Source organism: Saimiri boliviensis, chromosome 8, assembly GCF_048565385.1.
Source record: "Saimiri boliviensis isolate mSaiBol1 chromosome 8, mSaiBol1.pri, whole genome shotgun sequence".
In the NCBI taxonomy this organism is placed as follows: Eukaryota; Metazoa; Chordata; class Mammalia; order Primates; family Cebidae; genus Saimiri; species Saimiri boliviensis.
This window is the reverse complement of record NC_133456.1, coordinates 91955369-91970390: the sequence shown is the minus strand read 5'-3', so window position 1 is coordinate 91970390 and position 15022 is coordinate 91955369. Positions and strand designations below refer to the sequence as shown.

The following is a 15022-nucleotide window of genomic DNA, read 5'->3' as shown; positions in this document are numbered from 1 at the left end:
ATAGTACCTAGCTCCTGGGGATGTTGTAAAAAAAAAGTAAAAAAAAAAAAAAAAAGAAAAGAAAAAGAAAGTTAGGTTAAAAACAGAAGGAAAAGTTCCAGATAATTTCTAGATGAAAATTAATATATTTCAGGAAATACATTAATTTTATCTGGAAATTATCTGGAACTTTTCCTCCTGTTTTTAACCTAGCCTTCTTTGGTTTTTCTACTATACACTTCTGAAATACATTAATTTTCTTATTGGAAGAGTAAATATTAACTTAGGTTTTCAGCACCTGACCCTAATTGTCTAAGTTGACACCAAAGAAAATTTGTTGAGATCCTGCTGTGATCCACTGCATGAGACATGTTCTCTCATTTAATCTTCAGATCATCCAAATGAAGTAGATGTAACTATGCCCTTCAAAAAGAGGGGGAAGCCAGGGCCTAGAGAGGTGGAATCGTATGTCCCAGGCGGCATAGGTAGTATCAGGATATGGACCCTGCTCTACCTGCCTCTTGAGACTGTGCCTTTCTTTTTAAATTTTTTTTTAAAGCTAAACACAGCTTCTCTTTAAAATCTGGGATCACTTATTTTGCTCCCAACCAAGAAGTGCTGCTTACATGGTGTGTTTAAGAATAGAAACTTAAACAAAGCATCAAATACCCAATATCTTGGAACTGGAGCCCTAATTTCAGCCCAACCTCATCATTGAGAAGCAGGAAAGGTGACTAACTAACAGGCACTGAGCTGGAGGCAAGACCAGAGGTAAGGACTTGGGTTCCCTAACTCTTGGTCCAGTGCTCCAGCCCCTGTACCATGCTGCTTCTCAAACTGCCTGAGAACCAGATAGGACTCAGAGGCCGACAGCATAAAGGCATGTTCCCTATGTTCATGACTTATTAGCTCACTTGGAACAAATGAGTTGACTTCTTTGCAACGAATAAGGATGACCATACCATATCATCCCTATTCTTTACAAAGTCAAGTGTAGTGATTTAAATCAGTGTGGTAATTAGTACATAGTTGTGTGTGTGTGTGTGTGTGTGTGTTTTTAAGTAAGCTTACTAGTATAGTTAGTTTCATTCATATTATTCACAAGGGCTTTCCTATCTTGAATGCCCAACTCCAAATCCTAGTTATTTAAAAAATCTTCTATGCACTTCTTTCATTTGATTTTTTTTTTTTTTTTTTTTGAGATCGAGTCTCACCCTGTTGCCCAGGCTAGAGTGCAGTGGCATGTTGCCCAGGCTAGAGTGGCTCACTGCAACCTCCACCTCCTAGGTTCAAGCAATTCTCCTGCCTCAGCCTCCTGAGTAGCTGGGACTACAGGCACATGTCACCATGCCCAGCTAATTTTTTGTATCTTTAGTAGAGACAGGGTTTCACCATGTTGGCCAGGCTGGACTCAAACTCCTGACCGTATGATCCACCCACTTCAGTCTCTCAGAGTGCTAGGATTACAGGTGTGAGCCACCGCACCCAGCCTCATTTGAATTTGTGTGCCCTCACAACTCTGCAGGACATGTTCTATCACCAATTAAGAAAAGTTTAACTTATGCATTTTACAAATTATACATGTAATTTGGCTGTGCTTATACAGCACACATCAACATTATGATCAATTTACTGCCATGTTAAAAAAAATCAATGAACATTATTTGACCTGACTAATATTTTGGAATAAGTTTGCCATCAGTGTGATTGATTAAGCTAGCTACACAACCCTCCCCCGCCACAACTACCTAAAGCAAAAGTCAAAATAGAGTTTATTAAAGAAAACCAGCCACTGAACGATCCCTAAATTGAGTGACATTTTCCTATGCTACTTATAAATGGTTGATTAACGGAGCACTAAAGACTAATGTCATTCAAAGCGTTGTAGACCCTGCCCTTGTGGTAAAGAATCTGAATTTAACCCTAGACAAAGTGAGACAATGTGGGGTTGTCTACCTAGAGTACATGACAGGATGCTTGGAGGCTGGAGCTTGGCCTCCAAATATACGACCTCACCTCCTGGGTGTCCTCTGCAAAATGAGAGGTTATTGTAGATGTATCAGGTGATCTCTAACGCCATCTCTACCTTTCAGTTCGTGCTTCTGTGAATTTCACAGGGAGGCTACCCTGTTTGCCTTTGATCAGTTGAAGTCAAGTCAGACTCTGACGTCAATGTTATTCCCTAGGGCCCTTTCATAGACACCCTTCCCGTCTATCCCAAGACACCTTCCTGGGTTTGGATTCATGCCAGCTGGCATTGGCTTTTCATTTTTCTTTTGCTTTTTACATTTTCTGTTGTAACTCTCAAGTCCATCCAGTCCAGCCTACCCTGCTTCCCATGCCTGGCCAACCCTCCTGAAAGGGCTAAAGTGCCATCCATGCCCAGTTCCTCTTAGGAGCTGAATGAATTGTGACCCCAGCTTTTATGCTCGACTTGGAGGCCAGCTGCGCCTTTGGGCTTTTCCCAGAGATGTTGGCTGAGACTGCACCTGCAGTGTGATGGATTTGCCCTCGCCTGAAAGAGGAAGGAAAATGAGGGAGAATCAAAAGATCACTTGTATCCATTCCCTTCTTTGTACACTAGTACATTTATATCACCCAAGCACACCAGAGAATTTTTGTCTCAATTAATAGTAATAACATACAAGAACAAGGAGAAAAGGAAAATAAAATTGGGGGAGGACAATCTAATTTTCTCTGGGAGCCAGTAAAACCACCTCAGAAGTTTAACATGATCAGATTAGGAAACACTGAATTTGGGAGCAAGGCATTTGGGTTTTATTTTGTTCCCTTGGCAATTAACTGGGTCAATTTGGATCACTTAGGGGACCTCTAAGGTTTTGAGTACCTTTTAAAGTAGGTCTTCTGAAAGAAAGGAGTGTAAAATGAATTTTTGGAAATGTAATGCTTCTTAAAAAAGCACCAAAGTAGTTTTCTTCTGAGCAGAGAGTCACACCATAATAAACTCAGTTTGTGATTCTAGATTTTCACATATGGAGTATGTGCCAATAATATGAAAATTTATATCAAATCCCCTAGTTACATAGTCCTTTTACCTCAGCATTATAGGTCCTATTTTTATACTTACATAATTCAGAGGTTACAAAGTGGCCATGAGCTATAAAGGACCTCCGAAAGCAGACAGTTTCTGTTTGGCCTGAACAGCTAAAACACATTGGGATGCCTTTTGGAATTCATGTACTCCAGCCTTCTGCATGACTAATACTTCTCACTGTTTCAGACTTAACCCCCTACACCTGCCTGGACCTAGAAAGCATTAAGTTTGAGATCCCTGCCACAGTCAAACTCCATCCCTTGAAAACAATTTAATAACACAGGAGGAAGGAAAAAAGAAGGGAAGAAAGGAAGAGAAAGGGAGGGAGGAAGCATTGCGTCTCTGAAAATGGTTGGAAGTAAAGTTTTTTTCATGACACCAGAGGAATGGGTTGATGACTTCCTGAGGTTCACTTAGGCCTAGGACGCTATGACTACTTAAGGTAGGATAAATAAAATTGGATACAAAGTTACATGACCTGTTCAAGCTCATCCAGAAAGTTTGTGGTGAAGCCAAAATTAAGGATTCCTTTCCTGGCAGACATCCTTGTTCTGTTGCCTGCCCCACTGAGATGTGCAGTCACACTGCTTGCTGATGAATAATGTGGGCTTTTAGGAAGAGTTCCTTATGCAAAAGAGCCTCAGGAAGCTCTGTTATGTCCTTGCAAGGGGATATACTTTATTGTTTCCTTAATGCAGTATGGAAACTATTATAGCTCTTCCTTCCATAGGGACCCTCCATCTGTGATCACTAACACATATTACAGAGTGTTTGGCTTTGGATAATGTGTGAACCAGGAACATAATTTTGGAAAATAGTTGGAGAAAGAAATCTAAGAGTCCAGGTCAGGGGCCAGACAAAAGTCTAAGAAATTAATGTCTTTAAAAATAGTCTGTGCAGATTCAGCATTCAGAATGTATGTGTAAGGCCCTCTTTCCTTCCCAAGAGGAATAAAATGTACCCTCAATAAAGAATTTACAGTAGTTTCTCTCTTTGGCCCAACCTGTCTTGGCTATCTACATTATTTAGGGTACAGAACTTGTACTTGATCACACCACAAAAGGCATCCTCTACTGATTTGAGCTATCCACATCTTACTTTCATATTATGAAAAGGACTCAGATTCAATAGGAGACATCAATCCTGTAAATAATAGTAGCTAACATCTACTGGGGACTTGCCATGTGCCAGGCCCTCTGCCAAAGGCTTTACATTTAAACTTTTACTCTAATTCTCTCACAACCCTTGCTAAGCAGGTTTTATATTCTCCATTTTCTAAAAGAGGAAACTGAGACTTAGAAAGTTTTAATAACTTACCCAAGGTCACAGAGCTGAATTTGAAACCAAGTCTGTCTCTCCAGAAGCCACATTCTTAACTCTAAGTTATACTCTTGTTTCAGACAGCTGAAAGTTGTTGTTAAGTATCACAATCTGTTCTGGGACTTGTAGTAGAAGGCAGAGTGGCTTTCAGGGACAGGAGGATCCTTCTGTGAGGTCATTCCACACAGTGGCATTTGGGTCCACCTTGCCCCATGGAGTAGCTACAGGAAATGTTTGTGTTGAGGCAATCTATTTTTTAAACATGTAGGGACAGAAGGAAATCTTGCTTGAACAAAAATCCCATTGCCCCACTATTCAAACCATTCCTAAAAGAAAAGAAGCAAATTTGAATGCTGCATTAGCCCTGTATCTATTTGGAGCATGAGAAAGAGCTGAAAGAATGATTTTTTTAAAATATTATCTACATGTTATGAATTTGGCCAATCTAGAAAGGATACATAAAAGCACATGCCCTCAGAAGGCATTTTTTTCATTTGGGGATTGAAATTTTAGTTCCTTGCTGTGACTATACTATCTATGAGATGGTGATAATTTCCAGGTTGGAGATTGTATTTTATAATTTGCCTGGATAGGGATTCAATTTAGTGCTAATGCAATATTTGATCTCTGGATTTCTAACACTATTAATTCCAATGATACTTGTTGAAAATGTAATGGAAATGACAAATAATAATGATAATGACTCTTTATCAAGCATCTTCCATGCTCAAGGTCCTTAAAGAGATTATTCATTAACTCCCAATAACAAGATGAACATAAAATTTAATAGCAAATATGACAGGTTTGAAGAGGTTCAAAAATAAGTATTTGACGACTCACTATGTGCTGGATGTTTTTCCAGTGTATTAGTCAGGTTCTCTTAGAGGGACAGAATAGGATACACATATACACACACACACACACATATATATATCACACACACCATATATACATACATATCCCATTAATAAATGTGACCATTATATATATAAAGGGGAGTTTATTAAGAACTTAATGATCACAAGGTCCCACAATAGGCTGTCTCCAAGCTAAGGAGCAAGGACAGCCAATCCGAGTCCCAAAACTAAAGAACTTGCAAGTCTGATATTTGAGGGCAGGAAGCATCCAGCACTGGAGAAAGATGTAGGCTGGGACGCTAGGCCTGTCTCTCTTTTTCACCTTTCTGCGTACTTTATATTTGCTGGAAGCTGATTAGATTGTGTCCACCAGATTAAGAATGGGTCTGCCTTCCCCAGCCCACTGACTCAAATGTTAATCTCTTTTGGCAGCACCTACACAGACACACCCAGGGATACATACTTTGTATCCCTCAATCCAATCAGGTTGATACTCAGGATTAACCATCACAAGTCCACCCCTTACCAACTTGAACCCATACACATCTCCTGAGATTATATATTATCTTCAAATAAAGATAATGATGAGGTCATAATTATACCTAACATACAACTATCCTTCCTAGAACTGGAAACATACCAATCCCCAAGCCAAATACTGTTACATAAAGTTAATAATACTTAAATGCTGATATGAAGTCAATAAATCTTATGTCACATGATAAGGAACAGGAAGTAAAATGGTATTTTCTTAGTTTAAATGTATGCATGCACAAACATGTTTTTACCAAGGAGGAAATTCTCATGACAGTTACAGTCCTTGTTTCTGCAGCTGGTCACATGGTCATAGCTGGTATTGATGACTATCTTCTTGTATTACACATTCTGTATTCCTTTTGCCTTTAGCAAGCACCTCAGCAGGTTGTGGGTTTGTTTGTTTGTTTGCTTTTTCCTGGAGTGACTCAAACCTTCATTTCTGGAGGGTCTGGACAATTTGTAGTCCTGTATGGATTGGGCTGTTACAGTTTCCCACTGACCTTAATCACAGGGCATGGTAATATGAAGAGATGCCCAATGGATCTCCTGTGTTCCATGCATACTCCTCCTTACCTACATTCTGTAGTAGTAGACTGACTTCATCTTGATAGCCCAGGTCAGTCACCCACCTAACACAGTAACTCCCTTCTTAGCCTGTTGACTTAAAGGCAGTAAAAGCCCAAAGTGTCCAGGTGGCAATCTTAACTTCCAGCTTAATGGAATCGTTGTTGTGTATCCTGGTGGTAGCGTTCCTCCCTCTGGAACTAAGACCTCTAGGAGAGCAGAACGTAATGTGGGAACAGGAAGCAAAATTACTGCTAGTGGATCACTAGGGGTGATGATGAGTGGCGACACTTCTACCCCTTAATTCCTAGACCCGTGAATCCTAGCTATGGAAGAAACAGTACCATATACTGGATGCTGATTCAGAGCATACACAGCCTTCTGGAGAACTTTGCCCCAGCCCTCCAAAATATTGTCACCTAGTTGGTGTTGTAATTGTGACTTCAAAAGGCCATTCCACTGTTCTATCAATCCAACTGCTTCAGGTTGATGGGAAACATGGTAAGGATGGGCCCGCTGCCACACTTCCTTAGCTGTAAAGTGAGTGCCTTGGTCAGAGGCAATGCTGAATGGAATACTATGACGTGGATAAGGCATTCCATGAGTCCACTGATAATAGTCTTGGCACAATCATTGAGTGCAGGATAGGCAAACTGATATCCAGAGTAAGGGTCTATTCCAGTGAAGACAAACCTCTGCTCTTTCCATGATGGAAGAGTTTCAATATAATCAACCTGCCGCCAGATAGCTGGCTGATCATCCCAAGGAATGGTGCCTTATCGAGGGCCCAGTGTTGGTCTCTGCTGCTGGCAAATTGGGCACTCAGCAGTGCTGGAGCCAGGTCAGCCTTGATGAGCAGAAGTCCATGTTGCTGAGTCCATGCATAACCTCCATTCCTGCCACCATGGCCACTTTGCTCATGGGGCCCACTGAGTGACAGAATCATGGCTGGGGAAAGCAGCTGAGTGATGACCACAGAATGGGTTATCCTATCCACTTGATTAATAAAATTCTCTGCTGAGGTCACCCATTGGTGAGCACTCACATGGGATACAAATATCTAATGATCTTTTTCAAGATGACTTTGGCAATTTAAAATCCCTTGATTTCATATGAGTTTTAGAATTTTTTTTCCTGTAGAAATTACCATTGAGATTTTAATAGAGATTGCATTCATTCTGTAGATTGTTTTGGATGTTATAGACATTATAACAACATTAAATTTTCCAGTATATAAACATGGGATGTTTCACCATTTTTTTCTATCATCCTTGATTTATTTTGGTTATTTTCTATAATTTTCATTGTACAAGTCTTTTGCCTTCTCAGTTAAGTTTATTCCTAAGCAGTGCATTATTTCTGATACTTTTGTAAATATTGTTTTCTTAATTTCCTTTTCAGATTAGTTATTCTTAGTTTATGGAAATACAACTCATTTGTGTGTTAATTTTGTATCCTGCAAATTTGCTGACATCATTAATTAGATTTAGCAGTTTTTTAGGTGGAATCTTTAGGATTTTCTATATATAAGATTATGTAATCTGGGAACACATAATTTTATTTCTATTCCATTTGAATGCCTTTTATTTATTTTTCTTGTCTGATTGCTGTCACTAGGGCTTCCAGTACTATGTTGAATAGAAATGGCAAGAATAGGCATTCTTTGCTCATTCCCATTCTTAGAGGAGAAACTTCAGTTTTACACTATTGATTATGATTTTAACTGGGCTTTTGATATGTGACTTTTATTACGTTTAGGCATTTTCCTTCCATTCCTGATTTGTTGAGTGTTTTTATCATGAAAGTATTGAATTTTTTCAAATAGCTTTGTGCATCAATTGAGATGATCATGTGTTTTTACTTCTTCATTCTGTTAATGTAGTATATTATACTGATTGGTTTTCACATATGGAACCTTCCTCGCATTTCCAGTATAAATCCAACTTGCTCATAACATATTATCTTTACTTTTGAGCTTGTTTTGCTACATTTTGTTGGGAAGTTTTGCATCAATATGCATTAGTAATAATGGTCTGTATTTTCTTATGATAATAGATTTACTTTTAAACACTCTTAGTGAGTAGCTCCTGGGAAATGCCCTACATTGTAAACATTTAAACTGGTTTAAGGACTCTATGAAGTTGTTTTGCGTATAATGTTCAAAAATTTGTCTGGTGAAACTTGCTAAAGAGAACTCAGAATTAAATACAAATAGAAATATCTTAAACACCTCCTTTTGTGCTAAAGAAGTTTCCTTCCTTGCTGCCAAAGGAATGTCTTGTAGGATGTGGAGAGGAAATTCTTATACATACATTCTTACAGAATGTAGGAGAAAAAAAAAGTCTTTTCTCTGTGTTTGATCTGCTATCTAGCATTCTGGGTTTCTGTGGTTGGTTGGTTGGTTGGTTGGTTGGAAAAGGTATGTATATATGTCAAAGAAAAAATTGAACATTTCAACACAATTATCTCAAATCATATAATTTAAACTAAAATGTGGGTATTAGCTATAATAATGTTCAAACTATAGCCCCATAAAGGCAAGTTTGTAATACTAATAGATTGTTTTGGAAGTCTGTCATACAACTTTGATACTTCTTGGTACATTTCCTTACATTCAATCAAAACATAAAAACTAGTTGAAATTCTATCTTAGTTTTGAAAGGTAGGTTTATTCTTTCAGTTTTCTACTTTGAGTTATGATTGAGAAATAACCTGTGGCATAAGTTTTCTTAACAGTTGATTTGTGGCCATTGCACCTGTTTCAGGATTACTCTAAACAGAAACAAGAGTGAAATAAATTTGCGGTGTTAATAATAAAAACGTTATTCTCTGCGGTAAGTTTTCTTTCTTTCTTTCTTTCTTTCTTTCTTTCTTTTTTTTTTTTTTTTTTTTTTTTTGAGATCGAGTCTCATTCTGTCACCCAGGCTGCAGTACAGTGGCATGATCTTGGCTCACTGCAACCCCCGTCTCCTGGGTTCAAGAGATTTTTCTGTCTCAGCCTCCTCAGTAGCTGGGATTACAGGCATGCGCCACCATGCCCAGATAATTTTTGTATTTTTCGTAGAGACAGGGTTTCACCATGTTGGTCAGGCTAGTCTTGAACTCCTCACCTTGTGATCTGCCCACCTCTGCCTTCCAAAATGCTGGGATTTCAGGCATGAGCCACTGTGCCTGGCCAGTATGTTTTTATTTTATAGAATTTCCAGATAAAAGCCAGAGTCAGCTAGTTTTATAATATTGAAAAGTTTTACAAATACAAGCATGTCACTTAATGATAGAGATATGATCTGGGAACTGTGTCATTAGGTGATTCAATCATTGTGTGAATGTCATAGAGTGTACTTACATAAATTTAGGTGGTATGCATCCTATATGATATAGGTAGCCTGTATCATATACATTATTGCTCCTAGGCTGGAAACCTGTATAGCATGTTACTTTCCTGAAGTCAGTAGGTAATTATAACACAAGTATTTGTGAATTGAAACATAAAAGTATAGTAAAAATATGGTACTGTTAATATAATCTTATGGGACTACCATTGTATATGTGACCCACCAATGGCCAAAATTTCCCTGTGGTGGCACAAGACTACATAATATATCATAAAGTAACCAGACTTGGAGATGGGGAGGAGGAAGAATGCCAAATGTATAGTACTGGCTACTTATATTCTTATACTTCTTAGTCACAAAGATAACTGTTTTACAAAGTGAAAGGGTTACCAATAGCAGCTAGCATGAATTCAGAGCTTGCTATGTATTGAGCACTGGGTTTAAATACATACACTCTATTTTATTAGCTCCTTATAGTAATCTTAGAAAGTTAAAGAAAACACTAGTCACTGAAGTTCCTTCAGTGCTCAAGACTCAAGTGCACTACAGCAAGACAAATACCAGGAAACACATAACTCTGCTTTGAATACTTCAGCAAGTAAATGGCCGAGTTTGGGAAACCAAGACAGACACTGGATCCATAATGGCTTTTTACACCTGATTGGAATGTAGAAAAATAGAACCATTAACTACTAATATTATCTTTATAAGCAGGTGAGTAGTACATATCTGACCTCAGAGGACTTTATTGAAACCAATTGATGATGGTTAATAAAAACCGGTTTCCTTAGCTTGCTTTCTTTCACTTGTCCTCTGACAACCACTATTTAGATAAAACTAAAATGGATTAGAGACATAAGATGATGAATAACAAATATTAATTTTTGTGAGCATATAATGTGAGTTAGCTACTACACTAAGAAATTTACCTAGATTCCTTTTATTTTCTCAATAATCCTGTGAGAACTCTACTTGTATGAGCAATCCCATTGTATAGCTGAAGACACTTGAGGCTTCAGGAGGTTGTATAAACAGGTTCATGGTCAACAGCTATTACGCGATGAGTGACATTCTCATGAGATTAATGGAATCATCTATGTGAGATACAAATACATCTATTGTGTATGTTTGTGTTTTTAATGGAGACTAGTGGTATGACGGAATGAAGTCCTTTTGTTATTCAGTCAAGATCTGATGTGGCTATTCAACTATAGGAAAAAGTGATGTTTTCCTTTTTTAGTTATGTTAAATTAACTTTAAAAATAATAGCTTTATCAAAATATAATTCACATAATTTCCTCATTAAAATGTTTGAGTCAAGAGTTTTTAGAATATTCACAGAATTGTGCAACCATCACCACAATCTTTAGGACGTTTTCATCATTCCAAAAAGGTACTTCGTAGCCTTTAGCACCCCTCCCACTGTGCCCCCCATCCCCTTGGCCGTAGGTAACTACTAAATTACTTCTTGTCGCTACAGGTTGTTCTATTTTGGATACTTTGTATATGGAATAATATAATATGTAATCTTTTATTACTGGCACCTTTCAAGCATGTTTTTTATGTTTTCATCCACCTTGTAGAATATTAAATTAACTTTTTGAGTAAGAATAATTGAGTTAGAAAAGCATTGGCTGAATATATCTATAGAATGTAACTTTTAGAAAAGAAAGAATTCCTGGAGACAATTGAGGTATTAACTAAAATGTAAATAACTAAAAATTAGCTTTGAGTATTAAAATATCTTTCATGTTTTGCGTTTACTAAGCATGAACTTTTTAAGTTTTTGGAGCTATAAATATATGTAGTTTCTAAAGACATCTTTATTTTTAAAGAAACGACATCTGTAGGCTCTTACTATTCATAGTAAGTGTGTATGAGTGTGTGAATTTGTGTGTGTGAGTGCATGTTTAGTGACTGTACGTGTGCATACATAGAAATGTATGCAGCCATATATGACTAATAGTATGCATGGAGTCTCAATTTAATTGTAAAAGTGAAGGAGCTCTAAAACTAGGTTTAGTATAATAAGTGGGATGTAGTAAGAATGTCCTACAATTTAAATGCCTGTTTAGTTATTTTGAATGAATTTTGAATGTTTCCGATCCTAGATTTGCGAGTGACTGTGCCTTTTTTAGTAAACAAAAGAAAGGCTATAATGTAGAAAGTTTATGGAATAAGCATAACATCTGTCCTAATCTAATTTTCAGGCACATCTCCAGACTTCGATTTGGCTGAAGTGACTCATGCCACAGCCCTGTACACATGCCTGGAATTGAGAGACATAGTTAAAAGACTCCACATTGCTTTCTGCCTTTGAAATCTCCCCAAAACCATCCCTTTGGACTGGAATTCTACACAGCTCAACCAAGACTTTGCTTGAATGTTTACATTTTCTGCTCGCTGCCCTACATATCACAATATAGTGTTCACATTTTGTTAAAACTTAGGGGTGTCAGGAGTTGAGCTTGCTCAGCAAGCCAGCATGGCTAGGATGAGCTTTATTGTAGCAGCTTGCCAATTGGTGCTAGGCCTGCTAATGACTTCATTAACTGTGTCTTCCATACAGAATAGTGAGTGTCCACAACTTTGCGTATGTGAAATTCGTCCCTGGTTTACCCCACAGTCAACTTACAGAGAAGCCACCACTGTGGATTGCAATGACCTCCGCTTAACAAGGATTCCCAGTAACCTCTCTAGTGACACACAAGTGCTTCTCTTACAGAGCAATAACATTGCAAAGACTGTGGATGAGCTGCAGCAGCTTTTCAACTTGACTGAGCTAGATTTTTCCCAAAACAACTTTACTAACATTAAGGAGGTCGGGCTGGCAAACCTAACCCAGCTCACAACTCTGCATTTGGAGGAAAATCAGATTACAGAGATGACTGATTACTGTCTACAAGACCTCAGCAACCTTCAAGAACTCTACATCAACCACAACCAAATTAGCACTATTTCTGCTAATGCTTTTGCAGGCTTAAAAAATCTTTTAAGGCTCCACCTGAACTCCAACAAATTGAAAGTTATTGATAGTCGCTGGTTTGATTCTACACCCAATCTGGAAATTCTCATGATTGGAGAAAATCCTGTGATTGGAATTCTGGATATGAACTTCAAACCCCTTGCAAATTTGAGAAGCTTAGTTTTGGCAGGAATGTATCTCACCGATATTCCTGGAAATGCTTTGGTGGGCCTGGATAGCCTTGAGAGCCTATCTTTTTATGATAACAAACTGGTAAAAGTCCCTCAACTTGCCCTGCAAAAAGTTCCAAATTTGAAATTCTTAGACCTCAACAAAAACCCCATTCACAAAATCCAAGAAGGAGACTTCAAAAATATGCTTCGGTTAAAAGAACTGGGAATCAACAATATGGGAGAACTTGTTTCTGTCGATCGCTATGCCCTGGATAACTTGCCTGAACTCACAAAGCTGGAAGCCACCAATAACCCTAAACTCTCTTACATCCACCGCTTGGCTTTCCGAAGTGTCCCTGCTCTGGAAAGCTTGATGTTGAACAACAATGCCTTGAATGCCATTTACCAAAAGACAGTTGAATCCCTCCCCAATCTGCGTGAGATCAGTATCCACAGCAATCCCTTGAGGTGTGACTGTGTGATCCACTGGATTAACTCCAACAAAACCAACATCCGCTTCATGGAGCCCTTATCCATGTTCTGTGCCATGCCGCCCGAATATAAAGGGCATCAGGTGAAGGAAGTTTTAATCCAGGATTCGAGCGAACAGTGCCTCCCAATGATATCTCATGACACCTTCCCAAATCGTTTAAACATGGATATTGGCACAACGGTTTTTCTAGACTGTCGGGCTATGGCTGAGCCAGAACCTGAAATTTACTGGGTCACTCCCATTGGAAATAAGATAACTGTGGAAACCCTTTCAGATAAATACAAGCTAAGTAGCGAAGGCACCTTGGAAATATCTAACATACAAATTGAAGACTCAGGAAGATACACCTGTGTTGCCCAGAATGTCCAAGGGGCAGACACTCGGGTGGCAACAATTAAGGTTAATGGGACCCTTCTGGATGGTACCCAGGTGCTAAAAATATATGTCAAGCAGACAGAATCCCATTCCATCTTAGTTTCCTGGAAAGTTAATTCTAATGTCATGACGTCAAACTTAAAATGGTCATCTGCCACCATGAAGATTGATAACCCCCATATAACATATACTGCCAGGGTCCCAGTAGATGTTCATGAATACAACCTAACACATCTACAGCCTTCCACAGATTATGAAGTATGTCTCACAGTGTCCAATATTCATCAGCAGACTCAAAAGTCATGCGTAAATGTCACAACCAAAAATGCCGCCTTCGCACTGGACATCTCTGATCAAGAAACCAGTACAGCCCTTGCTGCAGTTATGGGGTCCATGTTTGCTGTCATTAGCCTTGCGTCCATTGCTGTGTACTTTGCCAAAAGATTTAAGAGAAAAAACTACCACCACTCATTAAAAAAGTATATGCAAAAAACCTCTTCAATCCCACTAAATGAGCTGTACCCACCACTCATTAACCTCTGGGAAGGTGACAGCGAGAAAGACAAAGATGGTTCTGCAGACACCAAGCCAACCCAGGTTGACACATCCAGAAGCTATTACATGTGGTAACTCAGAGGATATTTTGCTTCTGGTAGTAAGGAGCACAAAGACGTTTTTGCTTTATTCTGCAAAAGTAACAAGTTGAAGACTTTTGTATTTTTGACTTTGCTAGTTTGTGGCAGAGTGGAGAGGACGGGTGGATATTTCAAATTTTTTTAGTATAGCGTATCGCAAGGGTTTGACACAGCTGGCAGCGACTCTAGGCTTCCAGTTGGTGTTTGGTTTTTATTCTTATCATTATTATGATTATTATTATATTATTATTTTATTTTAGTTGTTGTGCTAAACTCAATAATGCTGTTCTAACTACAGTGCTCAATAAAATGATTAATGACAGGTTGGGGTTCCCCTGTGCTTTTACCAGTAGCATGACCCCTTCTGAAGCCATCAGTAGAAAGTACCTTGTCCTCCAAAAAGCTAACATACAGTTTTGAAGCAGCATTGAAACTTTTGTAGCAATCTGGTCTACAGACTCTTAACTCAAGAAGCTAAGGCTAGACTTGTTACCTTCATTGAATGATGTTAGTTGACTGTACTGTAATGTTGTATCAACTGAATTGAATGTTTGCCTTTAAACAATGAATTTCCTTTTTCTTTCCTTTTTTATGTAATAGTTAAAGAGGCTTAGAACAAGCTAACAGGCAATAGAAATATGTATATCAGATTTTTTAATGTAACAAACTACATGTTAATTGTTATCTTATTCTTTTTATCTTTAGTAGACACTTTTAAAAGAAAAGACAATTTT

General features: G+C 38.3%; 1 protein-coding gene across 3 annotated transcripts in view; it reads left to right on the top strand.

Moving 5' to 3' along the window:
• LRRN1 (leucine rich repeat neuronal 1) overlaps positions 1-14439 on the top strand; it is a 38856-nt gene extending 24417 nt beyond the window's left edge. For all 3 annotated transcript variants that reach the window (XM_039478737.2, XM_074404872.1, XM_003927131.3), the window contains one exon: positions 11858-14439. In XM_039478737.2, coding sequence (XP_039334671.1) covers positions 12133-14283 — 2151 coding nt within the window. In that variant the 5' untranslated portion in view covers positions 11858-12132 and the 3' untranslated portion in view covers positions 14284-14439. The remainder of the gene's footprint in view (positions 1-11857) is intronic.
• Positions 14440-15022: the final 583 nt, after the last annotated feature.